The 27,732-nt window shown below is 42.8% G+C and overlaps 1 protein-coding gene across 4 annotated transcripts in view; it reads right to left on the bottom strand.

The window, feature by feature from the left end:
* Positions 1-27,732, bottom strand: part of NEDD4L (neural precursor cell expressed, developmentally down-regulated 4-like, E3 ubiquitin protein ligase) — a 295,709-nt gene that overhangs the window by 108,659 nt on the left and 159,318 nt on the right. For all 4 annotated transcript variants that reach the window (XM_012725849.1, XM_012725846.1, XM_012725847.1 and 1 more), the window contains exons 3-5: positions 21,412-21,493; positions 18,768-18,806; positions 16,410-16,463 (exon numbers count right to left, since the gene is read on the bottom strand). In XM_012725849.1, coding sequence (XP_012581303.1) covers positions 16,410-16,463; positions 18,768-18,806; positions 21,412-21,493 — 175 coding nt within the window. The remainder of the gene's footprint in view (positions 1-16,409; positions 16,464-18,767; positions 18,807-21,411; positions 21,494-27,732) is intronic.

Below are 27,732 nucleotides of genomic sequence, written 5' to 3'. Positions count from 1 at the left end.
CTGATAGGGCCCTGATGGCAACATTATTTAATATTTGCATAAAAGTGACTACCTTAGGCAATAATCCATGACTGTAAAAGTAAACAGTTACTGAGATGTGCCTAGAAGGGTCTACTCAGAAGGCATAAAATAGCAATAGCACAGGGTGGGCTCCTGTTGAGAGACCTTTTATTTGTGAGTAAGACTCATAGTGACCAAGACTGGGCTCGAATGAATACCCCGTGCACTGCCTGCAACAGGAAGAACAAAGGTGTGGGCATTCGGCCAAACCTTCCTGTTTTAAAAAACGATGTTGGTCGGCCTGGGTAACCTCTAAGGTCCTTGGCATTCTTCATCTTCTGCTTTAAATACTATCAATATAAGGAAGAAACTACAGCACCACTCTCTGAAATTCATGAAAATTTAATGACTGGTCAACACTTTCAAGAAGTGGCATTTCCAAAAGCCACAAAAATGCACTCAGTTAATATTTACAAAAGGAAGATACTTTAGATAGCTGGAGAAAAGTAGAACTTGCACTTAAGACAGAACAGGACCGACCAGTCCTGCAAGCCTAGGATTGGAATTCCACTTGCACTCACATCTTGCAATTGGGAACTGAGGAGAAAATTATTCCTTTCATTTCTAAGCTATTTTGGGAGCTAAGCTTTTTTCTATATACATTGCAAATATTCCACTAGAACATTCTGTTGCTTTTAATACGTGGGTATTGTGCAGCCTTCTTTACACAGAAACTTATTTTGTGGACTACTGAGCCACTAAAGGACTTCCCCACCTCCAACAGGAGCTACCACATTAACAAAGTGTATATTTGGGGGCAAGGAAGAAAGGCCATGTGACTATAAACACCCTCAGTCTGTAAGAACAACAAGGGTTAGCGTCCAACTCACCCAGGTGGTCACTAGCACTAACTACTTAACTGATTGCAAGTTGCAATCCTGAATACCATGCCTTGCTCCAACTCACCCAGATGGTCACTGGCATTAACTACTTAACTGATTGTTCTCCACTAGATTGCAAACTGCAATCCTGAATAGCATGCCTCACTCCTTCAACCCTCTCTTCTCCCATCAATCACCCCCTTCCTGGCCTTGGGTCCTTTCCCATTGTTGAATAAACAGTATCAGCGAAATTCTCTTCACTCAATCTTCACTATCCTTGGTAGATACATTCCATTTAAAGTCAGCCCCTCAGCAGGCAGAAATAGCCAGTAAAATAAAAAATCTGATGACCAGGAGCTGGAAGTGGGCAGAAGCCACACACTAATCCTTTCTGCTGCATCCTGTCATTTAGATTCCACTCTGAACACATGTGGGCAAAGACAAAGAGGCTGGGAAAAAGTGTTTCTAGCAGGCTGGGAAACACTTCCGTGAAGCCTGGGTGGTCTGAGAGCTGTAAAGCAATGTCTTACAAACTTTAGGCTGCTATTCTGCAGCTAACCCCACCCCCTCACAAATTTACCTTCCCACTCCGCCCACTTTCACCCCCAACTTCAGGCAAATCTTACATCTGTTTTGCTTGGCAACGCATCCCAGCATTCCAACAGATGCCACCTGGCCACGGAGAACACATTTGGCCAGAGGACAAACCTGCAGACAAGGAAAAGCAGCCTCCAGCGGACTCCAGGGAGCAGAGGGCTACAAAGCTGGGGGCAGCTTGGGCCACTTCCTGCCACTCTCCCTGTGACCCCTCATGTCCATGAGTGGAAGAACATTCCCAGAAGCTCCTTCTCTTCGAGGACCTTTCTGCTCCTGCAAGGACTGCCTCAGCGCCACCAAAGCACCAGCCCTGCACAAGACTCAGTAGGTCAGTTCCAACTGGCCATGGTCACTGCCCGGTGTGAAAGGACTTCGGCACAGAGCGTGACATCTGTTTCTTCCTCCTCTTTTGTTTCAAGCCACATTACAAGGGACATTTTCAGTAGCTGAGACAAGGAAGCATTATTTCCTCAAGAGTGACTTAAAAATGCTTTCCCCATCCCGTCTTCTCCATGAACTGAGACTGTGTCTGCCTGCTTCGGTCCTCAGTCTATCAAAGAAGCAAGTGATGAACCAGCAGGCCAAAACCATGACCTCAGAGGTTAGGGGAAACAGAAGCAAAACCCTGGCTCTGGACAGCACTTCTGACTCTCTCTTGGGGAGGGGGGGGGAGCTTGCAGGATAATAGGCTATTTAAAAAGCCGTGTATCTACTTTGGAACCCACACGTTATTCATCAATGGACAGTATGCCGTATCATAAATGCAATCTGCAAATCAGAAGCAGCCTTCCTGGTACAAAACTGCAAAAAGAAATCCACCCACGTCCTGGCACGACACAGGCAGCAGAAAGTATCTCAAAATAACGCTCGCTTCAAGAGAATAAAGGCTTCCCGTTTTCTTAGGCACCGCGGTATGAAAACGACAGTCTAAGTGAGCACTAAGGTTAGGGTAACTTCGGAGAAAATGGACCTGCAAGAGTCTGCAAGAGGTACTGTGGCTCAAGAACCGAGAGTGGAGGGGCCCACCCACCAGGCCTGCTCCGGGCTCGGCGCCACTCAGGTGACCAGCATCACTGGGAGGCCCTCCCTGCCGTCTCGCGGCTTCCCCTGCTCAGAGTCCTCCTGGTGGCCTTCCATCCCCATGCCCTCACAGGCCTGCCATGACTCCCACCCTGTCACCCTCCTGGCTTCAAAATCTATGCGTCTTCCGGACCTGGAGGCCGCTGTCAGCAGCTCTGGCCCCGCGCTGCACGGGGTCATTTGGCCTTCAAGGCCGGTGCTCTGGCTCTGGCCTCTGCCTCGAATGGTCTTTCTCTGCACAGCTTTCTAGCATCACCTCAAGGAGGGCCTCCCTTGGGACTGAAACAGGGGCTGTGAACACTTGCAAACCTCCAGTTTCTCTGTTCGTTACCAGGAGACTGACCTTAGGGGCAGACCTGCGTTTATTGCCCTGGCTGAGCGCTTCACACTTGGCTGCTCTTCAACACACAGGCACCACGGAGGCGGCCAGCAGGACTGACGGGACCTTTCTATCATAAGCTTAGAAAGAAAAAACACAATGCCCAGAAGTAATACTTACTTTTTGAAAAAAGGAATGAATGCATTCTTCTTTTAGATTAAAGCAACCAGGTACTCTGAGCTCCAAGATGAATTTCTGTCTTTCTAGGTCTTTTTTCACAAACTGTCTTATTCACCAGTCACACCTTTCTTTGGCTTCTGGAGTCTCACATACTGTTTTTTTGCAGTATTTCAGCTATATCATGGTCCTCAGATCAATATATACTGGATTCATGCAGATGTTTCCCATTTGGGGTTCCCCAATAGGACCAGTAACATTTTCCGATTTTTCTTGGGGTGCTGGTGTTGGATCAGAATCTTTCAGAGAGCAGCAAACCATTCAATGAAATGGGTGATCTGCATGTTACCATAACTATCTTTCATTGGCATGTGATTCCCCTTTTTCTTAGTAAAAGGACCAGCCTTGGGGTACAGAGAAAGTTCCTACGCCTGCAAGCTCTAGGCAGCCTTCACAAGCTTGAAAGTGTCATTCCCTGGTGGCCTAGGAGTTAAAGACAGAGCACTATTAATGTCTGTCTCCAGTTCGATCCCCAGCCAGGGAGCTGGCCCACATGGCTCAGCAGACCTAACCTGTCTTGCCCGCTGCTCCCCCTCAGCAGTGTATTTCAGTAGATCTGCCTGTTCTGTTCCCCACTCTGTCTCTGGTGACTCCTCTCACCCCTCCCCTACACCATTTCTTGCCTGAATAAATAAATCTTTAAAAAAAAAAACAAATAAAAAAACCCACACTCTGCACCAGAGAGAACACCACTTGCTCAGTGTTTCCTGGAGACAGATGTCAGCTATAGTTTAATAAACTGACCCTAGCATTACCTCCTAAAGTAACAGGTCTTCCATTGACGTGCAATGGGATTTCAAGCTGCTTGATTCACAAAAATGAAATATAGACATTTTGTATAAATTGTAAATTAGACAAGTGGCCATCTCAACTCAGGGACAAGTATTTAAAAGTGCTTAAGTAGAGTTTCAGAAAGCATGTCATTATGACAAGAAACAATGTAAACAGATAAAACACAAGTATAAAATTCATCCTTACCTATTCTATCCCTGTAGACCTAGTCTCTGTATTGAATGAAAGAAAACTGCAAATTTTAGAACTTGGTGTGATAAATACACCTAAGGAAAGGTTGTAACAGTTTCAGTCTGAATAAGTAGGTATCAAATTCTGTTACAGTAGCCATCAGTGATTTTAAAAACATTTCTTTCCATCTGCCTGTTCTTGGAAAAGTATAGAAAGCAAACCTACCTAAAAAGCAGAAAATAAAAACCCTTTTATATAAAAGCTTCTGCTTTATAAAAGGTACAATTTCTTCTGGAAATTACTCTTAGTATACTTTTGGCCTATAATCTGCCCTCTCATTTTTAAATACTTAAGTGTATGAAAATCACCTACAGTTATCTTCAAGGATAGTACCACCAGCAGTTTGAGTAAACTATTTCAACCATAAATTGTCCATAAATTGTGTATTATAGCCATTAGCCATTTTTATAATGTAAAAGGTACAATGTGATGTGACTTGGCTGGCTGGATTTTATGTCCTTGTTAACCATGCCTGTGTGACTCATTTCTATGTAGCTGCATCCTCCAGCAAAGTTGGAAGAATCAAAATGGGAACCTGAGCGAGCTTCTAGTATTTACCAGAACTGACAACATACAAATCTGTCAGCAGAAATATGTGAGTGAAACCACAGACACTGAGAAGGATATACTGTGTGAGGAAATTATATTAATCACTAAGAAAAAAAACAGCTGTTGTTTTCCCAAGTTAATTTTCTTCACAATTTAGAAATTTAATGCTTTTATATGGCTGAATCTATCCATCTTCGTTGCTTCTTTTTCTCCCTCCAAGATTAGGAATGTCATACCCTTCCAGATCCGATACTCTTTTTGTTCCTTTGTTACTTGTTCTATAGTGTGAACTAATTTAAATGACATTACTTAAATAATCTAGGTTTAGCTAAATCTTGAATTTATCTCAGCGCTCGATTTAGGTTTTAGAGCCAATTCGCATCATGAATTATATTTAATGGCCGCCTCCACAAATAAGAGTGTGTTCATTTAAATGGTGGAAATGTGGGTTATTTTCCTGGCTTGATATGTTTTTATTATATCTGCATTTCTTTAAATTGCACTAATTTTGTTAAATCCATATAATATTTAAGTGTAGGTACTGAAATAATTAACAGTTCCCATATGGTCAGAATGTTCTTTTCTCTAGCTCTTCAGGATAAAATTTTCATTTCCTGTATAAACGGTTAACAGAGTCAAACCCTATAAAGACAGCTTACTCATCTCTGCCCAGGTACGGCCGTATGATATTACAGTGACAGTAACAGGCTGTTAATCCCGCTACTGCCACTCAAAGGCAGGGACGGTCTTTGTCCTTGACCTGGTCTGGCCAGGTGCCCACAAAACAGTCCCATGGAAGGCAAGTAAGCAAGGAAGGAAGGAATCTGATCAACTCCACATTTGATGGGAAAGAGAATTATTCATGTCGAGAACCACACCCCGAAATTCTTCAGTGACATTTCACTTAAAAAACAATTTGTTGAAACTTGCTAATCAAAGCTGAGGAAATTCCTGGGCAACAGTACAGCACCCTCACCACTGGCAGTCACCTCTGCCTTTACTCTTCCAAACAAGACCCCCCCACCCCACTTTGGCCCACTGAAACTCCCTGCTGCGGACCAATCCTGGTTCTCTTTCCAGACCCGGTTCCAACCTTTCCCTACATGACATCATTCCTGCCCATCGCGACCCACCTCATCCTGTCTGTTGGCTGGGTGCCAGCACTTGTGAGGTGCCTGCCACGGTGACTCAGTGCCAGGCAGGGCCTCGCCTCAGCTTGCCCTTTCGCTGAACCCCGGTCTGGAAGCCTGGCTTCCTACGTTTTTACACTTCATCATGAGGGACAGTACGCCACAGGCAGCGTTATTCAAAAACAACTGTTTTGCATTGTGAGATAAAAGAAATAGTATTTGTAACTGTAAAGCATCTGTTCCGTTTCCTCTTAACTGAAAGGAACGTCATTTGTAAGGAAGCTCGGCAGGTGCATACATGTGAAAATGACCTGAGGGCACACCAGGGGGAGAAGAATGCCCCAATGCAGAATAGGGGCATCCCTGCCACTGAGGATGGGGCAGTCTTTGGGCTCACTGTTGACAGAAAATATCTTCATTGCTTTGTTCTTTGCTAAAGCATTTGGACACCTGAACAATAAGCTGGTGTGTAGCATGCTGTATCAAGGTTTGTTTTTTTTTTTAATATTTTATTTATTCGTACAGAACTGGGGTACAGGTCAGAGATGCGGAGGGTGAAAGGATTCACCAGAGAAAGAGTAGGGAGCAGAACAGGCAGAGTGACAAAGTACACTGCTGCGGGGAGCAGCGGGAGGGTCAGGAGAGGTCTGCCACGCCATGTGGATTTTCTCGGGGGCAGGCAGGGATCGAACTCATGCGGAAGTGGCTTAAGCTTCTTTGTGTTGTGCTTTAACCCGCTGTGCCACCAGAGAGGGCCTGTATCAAGGTTTTCAACAAAGCCTCAATGCTGCCAAGGTGGTTTAGTCACCTTGCATATTTAAATTGGCTTACGATGGTTAAAGCTATATTATAATTTAATATCTCTTTTCTCAAGTGGAAGAGCATAAACAGTCAGTATATACTGAACAGACAGTTAAGGTATTTTCAGTCATGAGGAAAACAGCACAAAAGAATTTCAGAGCTATGTTAATAGCCTGCAGTGTTCAAATGAAAGCTAGCTCCTTAGAAAGGTTGAAAAGAGCTGTCAGCTTTAACTCCTGGCCTGGAAGACTCCCTGCTTTGAAGAAGTGCTACGTTTTATGGAGTTTAAAGCACATGTTTCAATGCTCTACCTTAACTTCTCTATTCAACGCAACATTTAAAATCCGGACCAGACAGATTTTTCCTTCCTTCAATAGTCAACTAAATACTAGTTGTGTATTTTTAAATCTTAAAAAAAATTTCTCAAGGAGTAGAATTTATTATGAAGCTTTAAAAAGACTCAAGAAAATAGGTGAGTCAGGCTATGTATAACATCTATGGGCCATTAAATATATCTTTGAGGCCCAGATTGACCCACTAAGCATAGGCAAGGAAAACTGTAAACCTATCAAATTATTTGAACCATCTAATAACTTAAAATGTTCAGTAACATCCTGAAATGCCCCTGGCCCCCCCAGGAGGACATCAGTAAATAAGCTTACAGAGTGAAAGCAATTCCTCAAAGTTCACTATGGGAGAAGAGAAAGCCCTGGGACCCCATTTTTCTAGAAATGAAGTCACACGGTGGCAGTGTCAACTCAAGGACCTGAAGGGCAGAATCATTGAGGGTAAGCCAGTCTCTCCTCCCCAGGGATGGTCTCACTGTCCCTTCTGAGCATAAGGCGCCCTCCCTAGTACCCTAAAGTAAACACAGAATTGTTTCAAAGAGGCAGTCTGGAAAGGCGCTGAAAGGGAGCTGCACAAAGTGTCTGAACAGTGAGCAACAGCAGCCCACCCCGGAGGTCCTCCACGTCCATTTAGGACACTTCCCCTTGGTTTGACGATAAAGCAGTCTCCCTCCCCCAGGATGAAATCCTGTCTCCTTCCTCCTCCATCCTGCTGCCCATGCTCCATCTACTCCCATCTGCGTTTCGGACCTGCCTCAGGATTAACAAGCAAGCTCAGGAGCTGCCTCACTCAAGGACAGTAGCACTGGGCCGTCACAGGGAGCGGAGAATCGCGCTGTTGCATTTGGGCTGCTGCAGAGACAAGGCCCTGCCTGGGGTAGCTACAGACTAGGGGCTTCCATGAAAATGCTCTTCCATGCGGATAGGGCTGCAAAGCTCGCGCCATCACCCTGAGCCCTGAGCGCCCATGTGTAAAACACTTAGCAGTATTAACCCTGTGTCTGCCTATAGTTTCCCAAACATCCCTGAAAAGAGTTGAAATTGTGTCATGTGATACTGGAATAGTCTCTGGAGGACCTGCTAAGAAATGATTGTTGTGTTTGCTTTGGCAGTAAATACACAATTGGAACGAGAAAGATTAGCATGACCCCTGCAAAATTATGAAGTGGCCCTATTTTTTAGATGGCCAATAGGCACATGAAAAAATGTTCACCATCACTTATCAGGGATGCGAGTCAAAACAACAATGAGGTACCATCTCACACTGGTGAGAAAGGCCTATGTCAAAAAGACCAGAAACAACAAGTGTTCATGAGGGTGTGAAGAATTAAAGAACCTTCTTACACACTTTCAGGGAAAGTGGACTGGTCCAGGCCCGATGGAAAAGATGGAGGTGTCACAAAATACTAAATGAATTGACCATATGACCCAGAAATTCCATTCCTAGATATCAACCCGGAGGATACCAAAACACTAATGCAAAAGGATATCTTGGATATTCTTTATTGTTGAAAGAATTTTTATTTTTTTAAATATTGATTTATTTATGCATACAAGAACTGGGGTATAGGCCAGAGGTGTGGAGGTGAGAGGACAGAACAGGCAGAGTGGGGAGCAGAACAGGCAGACACATTGAAATATACTGCTGAGCAGAACAGCAGGCGAGACAGAAGAGGTCTGCTGCACCATGTGGGCCAGCTCCCTGGCTGGGGATCGAACTCATGCGGCAGTGGCTGTGGCGTGTTTCAAAGAGCTGCATTTTAACCCGTTGAGCCACCAGGAAGGGACTGAATGAATTTTTAATCATAAAAGATGAGCACTACTTCTGTGAAATTTATGTCCATTGTGCCAGTACAGAGAAAGTAAAAGGGAAGGGAAACTGGGCCCCCCTCCCATCTCAGGCAGTGGGTGTGAGACTACCCTCCCTCTGTTTATATCAATATTACATAACCTGTGTCAGCAAGCAACTGAGAGTCCCCAAACCCCTCCCAGTTCCTAGTGTAATGTTATATACACAGTGGACCTGAAACCCTAATGACACTAATGCTATTAGAAAGTGGTGCCTGGAGCTTGTAAAATGCAGAGCCTCGCAGTGATTAAGTGCAGAACCATGTTGAACCATATCAGGGCACACGTGCTAGCTGACAGGGATCCCGTTCCCTCGCATGGCCCGGGGCCCCCACACCGTGAAGAAGCTCACAAGGAGGCCAAGTAACACAAAAACAACAAAATAAGGTCATCACGAATGACTGTTACAACGACACAAACTGAACCTGTAAGCCTGAAGACCGGAACTTCTATGACTATGATACCCGATGACCTTAGTAACTGATTCTACTTTTCCAAGGGTATCTGCCTGGGTGGAAAAAAATCTCAAGAGGTTCCTGGTTTTGTTTTGTTTTTTTTCCCCCTAGGACTCTAGCTGGCTGGCTAACAGTTTTTGGAGTCATGTTGCATATTCAAGACAGGCTATCTGAGAGCACAGAGAACAGCATTCAACATCCCAGTAAGAGGGTATGAGACCCAGACCATGAAGTGGGACCACAGTCATACCAGGACTGCTGAGTGGTCTTCCAGTTAAAGTTTTGAAAGCATTCAAAAACCAGGCTGGCAGTGATTTCAGTTCATTTTCCATGGAAACTAATAACAAAATGTCCTTCTGACCAAAGAAGATATTTGAAACGTTCAAAAGGCCTGGTGGCAGCCAGACTGCAGACGCCCAAGTGAATGTTTTCCCTCAAGATAAATAAGGCCGTGGCAGCTGCTGCCACACTTTACACACCCGCCCATACAAGACACGTACAGAGTGCTGAATGGAGCAGACAGCTTTGATATGTGACAGGTCCTGGTTTTGCTTCTTCAAGACAAATGATTTTGCTTAAAAGAAAACCAGCTCAGTACCAACCATTTACTAATTTATCTGTGTGTTCAAAAACACATATATGAAAATGAAAAACTATAGCGAACTAAATAAGATTTTTCCTAAAAACTAAACAAAACAATGAGCAAAACCCTCTCTGTTCCAGAACTTAAGCTTTGAAGAAATCTGTCTTCCACTGTGGTCCGTGGAAGTCAGCATAGCCCTGATATGTGAAGTACATAATGAGAGTAGAATCTATTTGTTTTCTAAATACATTAAAAAGTTCAAGTCAATCAAGACTGTCATGCTACAAATTCATTTGTCTGTGACAGCTAACTGCAAAATGCCTCAAGTTTTTGGTAAGATGGTGAAAGTTATCAGACCTTTGGGAAATACATTTTTGCCTGTCAGTTTTCATGAGGTCAGAGGTGCAAGGTCAGCACAGTGTGCATCTGATGAAGCCTACGATGTTCATGATGCTGCTTTCTCAGGGTGACGATTAAAAGCTATGACACTATGACATATAAAATTTTTATCACATTTAAAAAATATTAGTGTTGTTTCAGGCCAAAATAAAGCCCTCAGACATTTCATAATAAAAGGGTTTGCAGGAGGGAAAAGGAAAATTATATAATACCAAGAAAAATCACAACTGATAGATATTTGATGAAGACCAGCGATGGATCAAGTTAACTTGAAAGGCCAAAAAAATTCTCCAATAAAGGCAGTGAAAGATGATACAATTCTATACCGACTTCCACAGAGAGTTCACAATTCTAGCCTCAAACCAGTAAGCACATGAAATTCAGGGGAAAAGTCAAGTCAAATACAAGGAACTCGTTCTTTAAAAAGCACTCAATAGCCAGGGATGGCTAGTCAAGGAATGCTAGCTGATGAAACTTTTCATCCCACTATAAACTATGAAAGCTGCAAAGTCATCATTTGCCTAGAGGAGTTAGCAGCTGTCTCTCTGTACTCCATTTCACTGAAAGGGAGAGAGCAAGATACAGGCACAATAAAGGCCCAAATCTGTCCTAGGGCGTCTGTTTCCACAGCTGGAGACAGAGCACTTACTATTCTATATACAGCATCCAGGCTTAGACACTCAAGTGGGCAGTGTTAAGTTGCACGGCCATGCAATCTGACCACTAACAAGTCCCGATCGGTTCTGCCCAGCCTGGCCCACAAGCCAATCTGCTTCAAAAACACATTTTTTTTTTTAACTGTCCAACAAGTGTGACCACTCTTGTCCAACATTACTTCATGAGGAAAAAAAAAAAAAGAACTTATATAACAAGGTCCACCCTCTACAGCAAAATGGCCATTAGAAAAAACTAACCAAACCTCACATGTGCTTAATTATTAAGAGATTAGACTCAGGTTCTTCCCTTCCCTCACAAACCCTCCCGCCCCCCAAAAAAACCCACATACGGTTGGGTTTTTTTTTTTTTTGTTTTTTTTCTGATACTCTCACCTTTATGCGAACCATTTTTTTTTTTACAAGAAAATGTTTTTGGAGGCTCTATTTCATTGCCATAGACAGAACAGATTCATTTAAAGCAGTGCATTTCACAAATTCTTTTATCCAGAGACGCCAAGGGGGTTGTTGGGGGGTGGAGGGGGGGTGAGCATGATTAGGAGTAGTCTCAAAACAGTTACTTGACTTTGAGGGGAACAGTGTCTGCTGAAAAGTTAACGACTTTCCTGGACTTCTACCAAACACTACACCCAGGCTGTGCAAAAAGAGGCTGAAGTGGGGCCACTCCGGGAAGGGAAGAGGATAAAGTCTGTGATAATCAAGCTGCCGACTAAGCTTTCTGGGCTTGAATCAGCCCCTTGGCCCGGCCGTGCCTTGTAACTTACCCGGGGACTAGGTCCTGTGGAAGCAGGGCTGGTGGCCTCATTCTCCTCCGGGTTCTGGTGAGCGTCTTCTGAACCCCGTGTCACAAGAATTCTGAAATGTTGCTGCCCAGCACTTTGATCTTGCCTGATTTTAAAGGTGCGCCCTTGACCCTGTGGCGTCCTTTCCACAGAATTCGTCCTGTGGATTTCGGGAGCCACCCTGTGGCCCCGAGGTGGTGTTTCTGGGGGTCCGGAGGGCCCTCGCTCTTCTGAGGGGCTCGTGTGCTCAGCTCGCGGTTGCGTGGGGTGCGAGGTGCTCCTTTCCAGCCGAATACGGGGATACCTCACCAACCTGTTCCCCTTGGTGCCCGTGAAACCGAAGTTGAAATCACCACCTGGCCCCAGGGAGCCCGGTGAAGGCTGCTGCAGCTGGAAGACAAAGCACCGCTTCCCGGTACTTCCAGAAGCATCTGGAACGTGCTGCAAGGACCAGCGCCTGGGCTCCGCTGCCGAAGGGCCACTCTGGCCGTCGGCCCCGAAGGGCATGAGTCTCACCTGGCGCACATCGGCGCTGGAGGCCCGGTGGTGGATGTGGACCCCGCCACTGGACCGCTCGGCCTCTTCGCGGCCCTCGAAGGTGATGGGGCGCCACGCTCTGCGGTCGCACATGCCATTGACCTGGGCACAGGGTGCTCGGGCTGCCCTGGGTGGGGAGCGCTCAGGGGTCCCAGGCTCTGGGGTCTCCGAGCAGCTGCCTCGAGGCGAGCAGCCCACATCACCTTCCACACCCTCCGCTGGGCCGCACCCGTCAGGGGCCCCATCAGCCGCCTTGCGCTGCAGGGAGATCTGCACAGAGGAGCTCCGGGTGGGCCGCGCGTCGATGGTGCCCAGGAGCTGCGGGATAAACATGGACGTGCTGCGCTTGAGCGCTCCCACGCCTTCTTGCAGGCCGCCGCCGCCACCATCCTCCCCTCCATTTTGAGCGAAGGGGTGAGGGCTGTTCCTCCGCGGTAGGGTGTGGAATGCCATGAAAAAGTCGTCTTCTCTCTCCTGGTCTAGGATCTCCGACTCGGGGGCTGTGTTGCTGCGACCAGAGCCAAAATGAAACCGAAGCCGATGGGCCATGGTGCCCAGGAGGCCGGCGGGGAGAGGGCGAGCGGCAAGCCCGGGGCGGCCAGAAGTCAAACACCGAAGACACAAACTCCAAGAAAAAGTGTCCCATCTGCCAAACCGTTAGCACTGCGGCACCGAGAGCGACAGATAGCAGAAATAACCCAAGTGGCAAGCGGCATTCCAGGCATGATTGGGTAAGAGCAAAAAGCTCTCATCCATACTGTGACTGAGGGTAGGATGGCCACCAGCACATGACCGCGGTCTCCCCCTCCAATGCCAGCTTGTGGCTCGGTGGCGCTTTCCTGCTCTCACTTGCGCTCTTTTTTAAACAGCAAGAGCCTGAAACAGCACCCTTCCCAGCTGCTGCTTTTCCATCAGACAGGAGTGGCCCCAGCAGGGAGCTCTCGCAGCTGACAAGGCAGCACACCCTGGAGCCGCTCTCCTTCAGTCTAAATCCGCACGCATCGCGTTCCCAGGCAGACGCTGCCCTGGCGCTCAGGACCGTGCCAGGGACCAGCGCGGAGCACAGGAATGCGCTCAGGCTCCCCGCCCCCCACGCCAAAGCAATCCCAAGGAGACAAGCCCGGGCTGCAGGGAAACCCGTCGCCAGAACTGATGTGAGGTTTCTCTGTTATTTATGATATCCCCACACCACCACCATCACCACGGAAGGCAAACTGATAAAACAACCACACCTCCCACAGAATCAGGGTCACTTGAACACTAAATAATTCGACCATGATCTATATACAAGCGACAAAATAGATAAAGGGGGGAGGGCACATTTTACAGCACTGCTGGTGAGTGTAATGCCTCCTGCTACTAAAAGCCTTTTCGTTTACAAGGCAGGTGCATGTGTGCGACCCTTATGTCGCATGAGCTCACACGTACATGATCGCCAGGCGTGGAAGTACCAGAGACAGGGAACTCGGCTGGAGGGAACATTCTCTCCCATCTGCTAGGTGGAGAAAAGGCACCCCCACCCCCCAGGGAAAGAAAGCTGAAGAGGGGTATACATGTAGTTTTTGTAGTAAATTAAATACCACAGAAAAAGTGCTGCTGGGAGCTTTTTCCCAATAAAAAGTCAGCAATATTATCACAGCTGAGATACAAACATGCAATCTGGTTACTTTTGCAGAAAGGACCTATGAAATACAGAAGTTCCTGTTCAAAAATCTGTCCTTGGGTTTGTAGTTAACAGGAAGATAGCCTCTGTGTTTTCAGCTTAACTATTTTCCATGATCCAGAAACATCAGTTATTTCACAAAGAGGTTTATTTTGGAGGGCGGGGAAAAAATAGGAGGGGAAAATACCAAGCTGCAAAGGAGTGACAAAAAGTTTATTTTAAAATCCACAAAGCATGACTTTGTCAACAGCTCTGGAGTTGAGGGTGGCGGATTAACCCTGTGTTTACAGACATCCAAGCCTGTTTTCTCAAAGCATGTGTTTTAAATGCCAAAAATGATCTCTGTGAGTGCAACGGAAGCCTGTTTGTTTAATGCTGAACTGTCAGGAACCACGACAGTCGCTTACTGTCTTCGCTGGGTTAACAGCCACACCCCAGCGCTCAGGGGGCAGAGAGACACCACTGTGTAGCCACGTCAGGGACTGAGGTCATGAAACATGGGAGTTTTCAGGTGAAGTCTGTATTCACATCAAGTTTCTTAATGCCTTCCAAGACCTTTTCTGGTTTAGGTCCATCGCAAGGGTCCCCCAATATAAGAGTCTTTGTTTTAGATCATGAGATGGCAAACTTATTCTACAGATAGTGACTTTCTCTTAAGAGAAGACGTCAAACAGTGAATGAAAACACACCTAACAAGAGGAATCTGACCCCATCTTCACTCTGAAGGAGAATTATTCTACTTGAAAATAGAGCGTAAGCACTATGTCCTTGAAAACTCCGTGTCCCACCACTGCCTTGTTCAAGGAGTCGGGGAGGCATGGAGTGCTAAGAACTGTACCCTAAGAAGAACCTCTCCTTAATTTTAACAAGAAAAGAACTTCTTAGTCACAGCAAATGTGATTTAGTTATTTGGTACTACTAACTATCACCCAAGGTAGAAAATGGCAAGTTCAATGCAAAGCCACCAAGAATCCATATTTTTCATAGAATAAGTATGGTAGATCAGAATCTGTTGGCATCCTAATTTAGGAAATTAATCCCAAGCATGGGAGATAAATACACTTCCAAGTTCTATAACGAGGGAGAAAGGTTGAGACTGAGACCAGCAGCTGGCTTTCTACTACTAGCAGGTTTGAATGCTATAAAGGCTCTGGACACCAGTTGCCTGGGCAGGGAGTTGAACGAGTTGTTAGAAGGCATCTCTAGAGCAAACATCTATTCATCTCAAGCTATTCAAAAATTGAGTGCTTCACTTGAATTCTGAGAAAGAGAGAGAAGGAAAGAACATTCCTTTGAAGCACAACAGTCTACATAAATTCTAGGGAAGGTCAGGTCCAGAATAACCAACCACACTGGGTTATAACACCACTTTTGAATGTATCTCAAACTCTGGAACATGATGTTCTCATGTTCGTTGTTCGTCTTCAAAGCTGGAACACTTGGCTGTGGGTATTTAACATTTTAATTAGTAAAATCTGGCAAAATGCTTTCAGCCAGATTTGCTTTTTAAATTCCAATTCTAAAATGAAATCTTGGTTCTATCGGTTATGTCTGTGTTAGACAGAGATAGATCTCTACCTACTATACAGCTATATGTAAACTGTGAAGCATGCATTTTTATGTAACATGTAAACTATTAAGCATGCATCAGTTTTATGTCTCAGGCCTACTTTTGGTTGCTTAAAGCTACTTTCTAAGACTCTTGCATGAGAAAGTACCACTTTTAAAAATAGAATTTCATTTGCTAACTACAGATTCACTTTTTGCTATATACTGTTACTTAAGATTTTTGTTTTCCCAAAGAAGTCACCATAGATTAACTATTGAATGAATCACTGTGTTTTAGTTTAGAAAGGTTTGTTTACATGACTGAGGTCTCTTTACAGATTGGCCACAGTTCTGTGTTCTCAACAGTAGAGTATTACATATAGTTGGATGTATCACCGGTGAGACTTTCCCCAATATTAACTGTGATAAAAACATATATATCCAAAAGATCCATTTTCTCTCCTAGCCACATAAAAAAAATTGTTAAAATTATGCACATTAAACTAGCAATGGGACAAAAATATCTTTTGGGAGCCTCTATACTGTCAGAAGTGCAATATAAATAAGAGTATTAAGAAATGTTGCTCTAAGTATTCATTTTTTGAAAAATAAATCAAACACTACCTTTATGGCATACCAATCTTGCCATATCTGTGGGGAACTGTTCTGTGTATCACAGTTCAGAGTTGCAAATATCATCTGGGAATGGTATGGTAACTAAGAAATGTTAGTATTATAGTTGAAGATTGTTCCCCAAATATCTCAAGCTTGAATGAATGTATTTAAATTTAGCATGCTAAAAAACACTGAATTGATGTAACAATCTCTTTTCATAATATTGTAGTCTCTGTTCAAAACTTAACATGAAACCCAAATGATTCCTATTTAGTAAATTGAGCTGTAAAGGTAAAAAAAATAATAACAAAGCAAAAATTCAAGAACCAAGATGTACTTACCAATCTGTTTTCATCAAATACTTCAAACAGGAGTCTGTGATTGGATGGGTTTACCTATAAAGAACATAAAACGTATTATTTTAAGTGGGCAGAAATAACTTACAGGATAAATAATTCAAAGGATAAAATGCTTTATAATGTGTCCAGTCAATTTTGAAAAGAGAACAATCTACTGTTACAAAAATCCTGGACCTATTAATTAAAATTTTCAGTAATTGATTGCAATATTAGACTACATCTAGCAACCAGGCATATTGGTAGAAAATGTTTTGGCTGCTTTGTTAACACAAGGAATGATAACTCTAAATAGTTTTCAAGAATTCCTAATTGCTTCCCCATGCTTACAGACCTGGCTATACTCTCACAGGGCCTATTATGCCTGAGGAAATCTCCTAAACCTATTAATAACACAAATAATTATGATATTAATAATAAAGATAATGAAGACAATAGAAAAAGTCATCTATTACCATTACATGCTTATTTTAAAGGTACTGTTTCCTTATTAAATGTCAAAAACACGTGCTCTCATTGAATCCTCATACAACCCTAAGTTTTCTAACTGCCACCCCAGTTTCCAAATGAGGAGCTGGAACTCTGAGCCTGCAGGAATGCCCAGAGCACAACCCAGATCTGGCCTGCCAGTTCCCAGAGCCTATGCCGCAGGGAGACAAAGCATAAAAAAAACACCCCTCTTCCAGAATTGTGGGGTCAATGTCACAGCTACTGGCTTTCAGTGTCTCTGCTTCTTTCTGACTCTTTCAGAACCTCACCAACATGGCAGGATCACCATTCAGACGCGAGTATCACTTAGTAAGTGCCAACAGGTTTCGACACAGTGACAGGCATTTGCATTTGCATCATCACCTGCCCTGTCTGGAACCCATCCCACCAAGGGAGGGTTCCTCTCTGCTCCTTGACAGAGGCAGGAACCCACAGAGAAGGTGAGTCCACAGTGGGCTCTTCCGAGGCTGGGAAGGCTGGAGCAATGTTGCTTCAGGTGTCATTGTCTCAGCAGGTGAGCAGAGCCAAGCACAGAGGACAAGCCTTGCACTCTGGCCCCTTGGCCAACCCCCAGCCTAGAGACGGAGTAGACATTATGGGGAGGGCTGGTGTCCAGTGAGTCCACAGCAGCCAGAGAAGGCTGCTGGCCAGTGAGTCCACACTCCGGGGAAGGAACTGGCTATAACAGACACTTGTGAACGATGTCGAATAAATAAAAGCCTTGTTTGCTATCCAATTTACATATTCATAAAGCCAATAGTAATTGAAAAAAATTTTGTAGGTTCTGAGTTTTACAGAAATGTTCTGAAAGGATCTTGTAACTTGGTATTTTACAAGTGGGAAGCTTTACTTGAGAATTAGCGAAGGGCCAGTCACATCTACCTGCGGGTCAACTGTTCAGTCCTTTGGGAAGTAATTCACCAAGAAGTAGTAGAGGCTGTAGGCAGGCGCTCACAAAGTGTTAGTATACCAATACCACCATCCAAATGTGGACACACGAGAAGAGGTCATATGTAGACCGATCCAAGTTTGGGGCACAAAAATATACTATTATGATTAAAAGGAATTAGGGAAATTACAATGGGCCTAATGGTAGCGTGGTTTCTGGGAAGCAACACTGATCATAAGATGTCATCTGGGAGACTTCTAGAGGTCACGTTACTGAATACCGACTACAGAATTAAAATATATCCATTTTGAAATGGGAGAAAAACCCACTTTCATTAAGTAACTGCGTGTCTTAATAGATCTAAAATTTCAGTACGAAAAAAACTAGCAGCAACCGCTAGAACTCATAAAGAGTAATCTCCTTCAGTTCACGGATTCAGTCATTTCTACATATTAAGTATAAATGGTTGAAGAACTGTTACTGGATTCAGTGGTATTTAAACATCAGAAGCAATTTTATTCCTACATAGATACACTCACAGAGAACACCTGAATTAAAAAAATTTTCCTTCTTAATCAAATATGACTGATAATTTTTAGGTTTCCTTTTTAGTCATTTGCCTCTATTGTTTATTCTTTCTCTAAAACATTTCATGACCCATGACTCATAGAAATAATTAAATTATTGCGTTAGTTATATTTTACTTAAGTTTTAAAGAAAAAACTGAGTAGGAAAGCTAAGATGTGCTCTTTGGAAAACTTTCTTTTGATTTCCCTAAAACATCTTCAAATGAAATAGGTCAATATTTTACTACTATCCAGAGTCTGGAAATTTGGGACACCTTAGGACAGCCAGGTATTCCTCTTATTAAAAAGAATTTTACAATAAAAATAGCTTTCACTCAATAACAATCTGTTTTTCATTGTCAGGTTATCAAATATAATATCAAAAAATGAAGAACTTACTCTAAAATAAAATTCCTCATTCCATTTTGGGTTCAGCGTCTGGAAGAGAAATTAGAATATCTTTTATAGTTTTTGAACATGAATAGTCACTAGTACAATGTAGCCCACAGATTTTGTTAGTTAAAAAAATAGATTAGACATTTCAAAATGGCAATATATTAAGCATTCAGTCAATTACTTGAGACTATTCTATAAACCAAAGAAAATGCAGAAGGGATGTTAGTTATGAAACCGATGATTCATGTAGAAGAAACCATACCAACCAGAAAAATGTCAGGGATCTAACCAACAGCCATCATTAAAATCTAAGGATACCCTTTAATAAATTAACATTGATATGATTATTCTATCAAGAAGGAAATGAGCTTTGCCCACTTCCTCAACCTGCTACAAATCTGTCCTGGGGAGCAAAGAAGCAGGTGGGATTAGATGAATTTGTTTTGCTATTGATACAAATATTGAAACCTGAAGACCATTTTATAAAGAACAGTACTGGTGACCAGATGATATAACAAAAAATAAAACAAAACCCTTGTTGGTGATAAGCCAAAGTCAATTCTATTTTTTCAAAATAACCAGGTTTGAAAATATTTATCTAGTTACCCTCCAATCCTCTCTATCCATTCATCCACCCATTTCCATATGAATTGATTTAAATCTGTATCTCACAAGGACATGGAATGGACACTTTTGTCCTCAGCAGGGACAAAGGACGACTGCCAAACACACTCCGAAACTGGGGTACAGCCAGTACTATGAAAGGATACACCCATACCTAGGTGTGCGCTGCACCTGCAAATACTCTGGAATCAGCACCCCTCATTCAAATTCTATCTAAAAATTTAGACAGAAAAGCCCCAACCTCACCAGTGGCTACAGGTATATTTAAATCAGAATGACATTTGTCTTTATCTGGCGATTTCCTTTCACACACTAGTGCAATAATATGTATACAACAAAATGCACATAGAAATTTAAAAAGGAAGAATTCATACACTACTGAGCTGGCATTAAAAATACCCAGCACTTTCCCCACCCACAGCTCCACACAGGGAACCCAGTCCTAAACAATGGGCTTTATACTTTTAGGGATGAATGGAGTCGGGATGGTAATGAGTAAGGGAGAGGAGGGCAGGGAAAGAAAGAAGGGAGAGGCAGGAGAGGCAGGCGGGCAGCCGCTGCCCAGGAGAGGGAGCTGGCCCAGGCCGAGGGCTGCTGCTCCAGAGAAATGGAGGGGTGCAAAATGCAAATGATGGGGGGGCGAGGGACAAAAACAATGACAGGAGACCACAACACACACGAAAGATCAAGCCACGAGGAGAGGCGGATGAAAGCCGTTCTTCAACCGTGAGCACAGAAATACTAACCAGGAGGCTGGCTGCCAGCAAGGCAGAGCAGCGCAGCTCCAGCTACACCCTCTGCCGAGGAGAGGGCGGAGAGGGGCCTCCCCTCCCAGGAAAAAACAGCTCAATATCCCAGATCGCTGGCAGTGGTTCTCTGCTCCCCTCCGCCTCCAGCTGGCGACCTGGTGCCCCGCCTGCCTCCGGAGGGCAGAGAGAGCCTGGCTCCCCCGATAACCGTGACAGCAGCTAACAGAACAATGGCCTCCGTCCTTCCCACAAATCCTCCCCACTCATCTAAACGCGGGCTCCTGTTTGCAAAACAGATTTCTAATGCCAGTCCGAATGCCAGGTGGAGGACGCGCCAGAATGGCTGATCCTTACACAAAGTGACCTGGTCACCGAGCCCCGGCGTCTGGACAATAGTTGTTGTGTTTTTTTTTTTTAAAGCCACCACAGCTCTCCAGGAAATGCTTATCACATGAACTCTTAGACTATCTGCCCCCCAAAGGTGGTGAGGGGAAAATAGTTATCTATAAATAATACTAAAGCACAGATGCCGTAATACATTTCATAGAAAACATGCATCTCAATAAATGGCCCAGAGATGGAATAAATAAGTTTCTATTTTATCTATCTATCTATCTATCTATCTATCTATCTATCTATCTATCTATCTATCTATCTATCTATCTATGTCTATCCATCCATCCATCTATAAAAATATGCACATAGTGGATTAAGGTATAATTATGGCAACAAACCTGTCATGAAGTCATGTGAAGGGAAATTTAGAAGAGACACAACTAAATTTATTAGTAGTATATTTTGTTTTTAAGAAAGCATTTTTCTTTATATGGGTAATACTTATTTCAAGTTACACTGTTCCTTTTGTGTTTGCCAATTCCATAAAACAAGTCCTTTTCAAATAAATGTACTTTAAATTTCTTTAGAAAAATAACAAGCCAACAAGAGCAAATTCTTGTTTTACTCTAGTCTTTATAGAGGGGATAATTGCAATATGGAACACTACTTACAGAACTGTTTTTATAGGTATACTCTAATATAATCTGAATTAAAACTAAGTGTTTGTATAGTCACTTAACTAAAAGCCAGAAGCAATATCAGATTAATTCAGAAAAGTTTTGATATGCTTAATTTATAGATTTTAATACTGAGAGAGAACTTAAAGTGAAAAATATTTCCACCATAAATTTAAATATAAACTTACACAGAGCCAAAATACTTAGTTTAACTGGATTACATTATGACTAAATGAAGTTCAATTAAGGATGAAGACTTACCTTTTTAATTGTTTTTGTCTGAACCAAAGCGAGTTCTCTATTCTCATCTGCTACGTACAAAGACAGTTTCACATATGGATCACTGCAAGAAAGTATTTCAAATTTAACAGCATTAAACTTTACATTTAAAAAACATAACAAAGCAGTCAAACCTAAGTAAAATGCAAATATCTGTGAGCATCGCAAATCCTGTAAATTCTACGAACTAAGCAGTAACATTTTCAATCTGCCTACTATGTAAATACTAAGAAAAGTTGCTACCAACCAAAGTCAGTTATTTATTTAAAGAACAAAAACATAATAAAACCCATATTCTAACTTCAAAAATAACCTGCCCTGTAAGTAACTCAAAAGATTTAATCTGCTGCATTTTTCTATACCTTTATTCTTTAAAGTTTACAAGATTCTCAAAAAGCGTACAAAATTTGCTCAGACTAGCAAAATCTAGCTACAGTTTCTTTTGACCAATCTAAATTCTGATGTCACGTGTACATAATAATTATTGTTTTAGTGGCAGTAAGACAGAAGTTGTTCATCTAAAACCCCATCTTTTTTTACAGATTAAAATAAAAATCCTTAAGCCAAATAAGTATAGCCCAGAAAGTGGAGACATTTGCCTAAAGCTACAGGATTCAGTAAAGTCTATTTTCAATTTCAGGCTTCCTGACAGTAAATCCCAGAGTTCCTGTTATTTCCTTTAGAAACTAAAAACTTTTAGCAATAAGTATGCTGAAATGATTATTTAATGTACCCTATCTGCTAAGAGTTTAAGCTCACTCACATGTTCTAGCATTGTTAACCCCTGGGTACATCACTCTAGTCCAACTACCACTTTATGGAATGTGGGGTTCAGTTACTTTTGTCTCCCCCTTGAAATCCTGAAAAATCCCAGAAAAGGCTTTCATATATTCAACTCCCACATTTCTGTTTATATAAAGCTGATGATATTTTTCTCTCCAATTGAGAATTACCCTTTAGTGGTTATCCCAGGATTATTAACCCCTAAAATTCCAACTTCCAGGATATTTTCAAAGATTACACAGAGTATCATAAAAAGCTCATGACTATATTGACAATATTTGACACCACAATAAATATGCCATAAAATCCTTTAAGAAAAAAGGAGTGATAAAAACTATAGACGCTTTTTGATCAAAGACTATCTGGCCAGATTCACTTACTTCCCCCTACCTGGACATCATAGCCTTGGGATAAAGAGGAGTCAATCAGCACATAATGGAGGTGTAAAGAGCAACCTCCCTCCCCACCACCAAAAAACCTTCCTATCAGAGCCATGGTCTGGCAATAAATCACCAGTTAAGTCCTAGTTCAGTGGCTCTCAGACTTGGGCATCTAAGAATTGGGGATGTCACAAAACAGATTGCTGGTCCCCAACCTCAAAGACCTAGTAGGTCGATGGGGATACCCTAGACGTTGCAACTGAATCCCCAAGGCTGCTGATGTTCTTGATCCAGAAACTACAGTCTGAGAACCACAGATATTGATGCTACTTGAAAAGTTATATTTTTAGCTATAGAAACTAATTTTCTATTTCTAGCTACCAAGCTATTGCAAAAATAATTTTAAAAAAAATGTTCAAGTCAGTTATGCTATCTCTGGAACGGGTTCTCGGTATACCAAGTTGCGACCAGCTGCATGCCCACACAGCAGCCCCCATTACAGTGGCCCCATTTTACATCACTGACCCCAGGCTCTTCCAGGTTCCTGGGCTAGTTACTGCAGCCTATTAGATAACCACAGTAACGAGCAACACATTCCCATCATAGCACATCCACATTCTTCTGCCAATCATTCATTTATTTCAGTTTGTTTCCCCAGAATAGTTCGCAGTAAGTGGTGCATGCAGTCTTGGGGGGGGGGGGAGAAAGGGGGCTCTCTGAGTCTGAGAGTCTCTCAGTTGTTCCAGTTGTAACGAGGAAGGCCTGTCTGCACATGTCTTGAGGACTCCTCTAGGCAGGGCCCACAGACCATCAGCCAAGAAACTCTTTGGAAGAGAATTCGGCATGAAGAGAGAATCAGAGGCCAAACTGTGAGCAAGCCAGGGAGCATCTACAGCAATCCAGAACTCTCTAGAACTTACATTTAGTGAGCATGACAGCATTTTCCCATTTCAGTAAGGCGAACACAGGAGCATAAAGCTGAGATACAGGACAGGAGGAGGTCGAACATCAGAAAGTGAGCAGGCAGATGCCAAAGCAGCCTGCACAGTAACCAGCACCACCTCAACTGTGAGCACTGCCAGCACCACCTGGCACCATCACGACTCCCATGAGCCCAGCACCCAGCAACCACTAGAGCCCTATCCACACCTGGTGCACGTGAGATACTCCCAGGCAGTGTCTCATTAGATCCTCACCTTAACCTCATAAAGTTGGCACATTTTCAGATGAGAAAATGAAGGAAATCAAGCAGTTTTCTGGGGAAAGGGACAGGACTAGGCATGCTTGCTCCAGGACCTGGCTCTCTGAATGTGAGCCCTATAACCGTCCTGCAAATACAGTACCACGCATCAACGCCGAGAGCTGGCCGGAAGGGCCATCTTGGGCTACGAGTTCCGCTATGTTGGAAGAGAGTTTGTTTCGTGGTTGCTATCACCACCTAGTTTCTTCCTGCCCTAGTAGAGTGGAGGAAGACCAGCATGCTGGAGCTCAGTGCCTCTCTCTAGGAAAGGTCTCCTCTTTCCTTTATCTTCTCCTCAACACTCTAAATAATGTGATGTGTGACCCTGGACAAGTCACGTTAGCATTGCTGAACCTCAACTTCCGCATCTCCATAGTTGAAGAGCTGGACTATGCTAGTGATTTTCAAGCTGTAGACTCTACAGAGCATGAGTTTTGTGGAACGGCCTCAGGTTACCTGCCGGCTATGGTATCCACCTTAGTCTGCTTGCTATGGGACTGGACTGGATGGTCTCTTTTCATTAGAATAGTTTGCACTTCAGAGCAACTCAAACTCACTTTTTATAAAAACAATAGCCCAACCCATCTTATGTGAACAAGGATTGATTTCCCAAGATATTGGAGATAGGGGAGGATGACCCTAATCTCACCACTAAGGTCTATCAGGTCCTAACAGGTTTGCAGTTTTCAGGATGAAAAACCATTCTTGAGCACCGCTGGGCTGATATTTCACTCTGTACATCGCCAACTTCTAACCATGTTACTACAGGTATGACAATGGGAGAGCTGAACCTTACCACTGGGGTGTCCTCCTGGCTCCCCTTATTTGTCTGACTCAGGTAGTCTGTGTGCCCCAGCAGTACTTCCTTTCTAAGGAGGCTTTTAGGAAAATTAAATTAGAATCATGTTGGCTCTACTATAGTAAGCACTGAATAAATGTTAGCCGCCATACTGCCAGCACCACATCACGACCACCACCGTCATCACATGGGGCTACTGAAATGGGAAGACTCTCGATCAGATGCACAACAAGGAGACAGAGTAGCAGGCAGGGAGATCTGCTGATGACTTTTGTACCAAAACATGAGAACGTCTTAAGCACACAGCTGGTGAGAATCAAAGAGAAAGGGCTGGGAGCACTCCTGAAGTGGACTTGGAAAACCAGGTAACCAAGGAAACATGCTGAGCAGGTCAGGAACAAAGGAGATTGCAAAGCCCCAGTCTCAGGTGTGGGTGATCAGGTGCAGAGTCTCATGCTATGAAATGGATCTGGGGTTTCAATCCTTTCCTGGATCAACAATGGTACCTCCAGAAGAAAACAGGATGCCCCCACTGACAAGGCAGCCCTTACTTGTGCTGGGGGCAGGTAGTGAATTCCAGGGCACTGCTCTTAAGCCTTTCCCTTTATAGACAAGGTTCATTTATAGGGCACTCTCGGCAATTCAGATAAAGGGGCCCTGGGATCTTCTGTTCATGACTAGGAGGTTGTAAGTCTGCAAAGGCATATCCAGTGCTGTCATTAGAGGATCCTAATGATTTAAACTACAAGTCTGAAACTTGGAATTGTTCTCCAAGCTCTGTGTTTAGGTTGAGCAATGGGAAATTCATCCTGAAGGATCTTAGGTTCTTCATATCTGTCACTGAGTTAAGTCCAGAAGATGAACTATTCAGGTTTAAACAAACATTTGTGTATCTCAGAAACAAACACCTCATCTGCACACATAGGATCATGTTATGTGGGGTGAAAAATAGAAAGGTGACATCACCTTAGCTTGGACACACCAGGCAGTGGGCATAAGACCAATGGCTAGAAGACAGATTCTGGTCATCAGAATCAACTCTAAAGGATCTGACAGATGTCAAGACATTGGCAAAACATGCACACATACCTGCTCTCTCATGAGAAGGCATTCAAAACCTTTGGCCAAAAAAATTCATCCTAATTTTGCACGACTTCTGAAAGAAAGGCTTTGTAACTGTTGTAAGACTTTCTGGTTTTTTGCCCACTGCTCAGCCTCCTAGGATGCACCAGGCAAGGACAATTAAGCTGGCATGTTATTGATGGGCTGCACTGACTCTTCCCTCTGACACATTGAAGTGTTCTATGATGAATCTATGTTTATCTCTATGTGCAAAGGCTATCTTTGCAGCAATTATTTAGTCATCTTTATCAGACTAAACAGTCTCTGCTAAGACCCACATATATTAAGAGCAGGGAAATGAGGGGGAGGAGATAGGAAAGGGGGAACAGGTAGGGAAGGGTAGAATTGCCTCCGCTAGGGCAAATCATTCAAGGTGGATTATGTTTGGACTGTAGCCAGAACCATCAGCTGGTGCCTTGCCCATCAGCTATAAGGGCATCTTTCTAAGGTACTGGAATATCAGAAGAATGAGAAAGGGCTTCATTTTCAAACCATGACCCCTTAGGGAGCATCACAACATAACCCAAAATAAGTAAATTCTTTTCCATATAATCTTGCTCAATATGCTACAGGACAGGCACTAAAAGGATGTTGCGTCTATTTTCTATTAGCCAAGAGCCAAGAGCTCATGTCCCATGTTCTATAGCATTTCAGATCAAATTTATTTTTTACTACCTGATGTATTTAACACACTAAAGTAATCTATTTCAGAGAAAATTTTAATAGAAAGTCTGTCTTGTTGAAGGTTTCTGCATTCCTTCTGCTTTTACTGTTACAGAAATTACAGATTACAGTAGTAAATAACTTACAAAATATTTACAAAATAAGAGGAAAAATACCTAGAAAGCATGAGAAGAACTAAAACATGAATACCTGTAATTAATATTAAAACTCAAGCTTTTAACAAATTGTCAAAGTTGAAAAAAAAAACCTCTTTCTAAAGAGAGGCAGACATTTAATGTTTACAACAGGAAAGAAATTTCTACAAGTTTTATGGAATGCAATATGGTAGTAGATACAAAAAATATTTAAAGAGCTTAAACATTTGATCAAACAAGTCTATTTCTAAAGCGCAATCCCAGTAAAATAATCAGAGATGCAAGCAAATATTTATCTGCAAAAGATCCTCACTACAGCATCATACGATAAGAAAAAATTAGCAGCAAGTTTCCAGACCAAGAGAGATGTGATTAAATAAATCATGGTATAATCATGTGCTAGAATATTATAAATGAACAAATTCATGGTTTCAAAGAGTATTTTTAAATTTGAGAAAATACTCATGGTAAAGCCCTAAAAAATAAGCAGGATCTAAAAATGGGACTAATTCTATACATATATACAAAAGTAATAGAGAAAAACATAGCTCAAGTTTAATAGCTATTTTCCTTAGATGACATGTTAATGAATTATGTTTATTTTCTTCTTTGTGGATTTTTTTCCTTTAAATTTTCTACTGTGAGCAAGAACTGTATTTTAAGTACAAAAAGTTATGAAAATAGCAATAATAGTTACACATATGCTTCAACCATAATAGACTCCTCAACAAGGCAGTGAACCCTATAATTTCATGGCTCAATGATAACAAACCAGAAGGACGTCAAATACTTTTTTCTACCCAGAAAATTGCCTTTAATGGAAGATTACTAACGATTTTGGGAGGAAATATGCATATATTGTGACCCTTGAGATTTACTGGAAGGCATGAAGAGTACTTTGAAATGCATCACTCTTTACCAAAGACCACCTTCGCAATATATATCCCTTAATAGGTACAACCTTTCAACAAACAAGTTCATTTTTTAAATGTCCATTTTTTTTAAAAAAAAGATGTGTTTATCGACATAAACTTCAGCGACATCTTTAAAGACAGAGCACCCAACACCACAACAGTGAAGGCAAAGATAAATAGATGGGACTACATCAAGTTAAAGAGCTTCTGTACAGCAAAAGAGACATTACTAAAAACAAACAGAAAG

This window comes from Condylura cristata, unplaced genomic scaffold, assembly GCF_000260355.1.
Source record: "Condylura cristata isolate star-nosed mole 26May11 unplaced genomic scaffold, ConCri1.0 scaffold00016, whole genome shotgun sequence".
Taxonomy (NCBI): domain Eukaryota; kingdom Metazoa; phylum Chordata; class Mammalia; order Eulipotyphla; family Talpidae; genus Condylura; species Condylura cristata.
The sequence above is the reverse complement of the archived record's forward strand: the minus strand, read 5'-3'. Positions and strand labels throughout refer to the sequence as shown.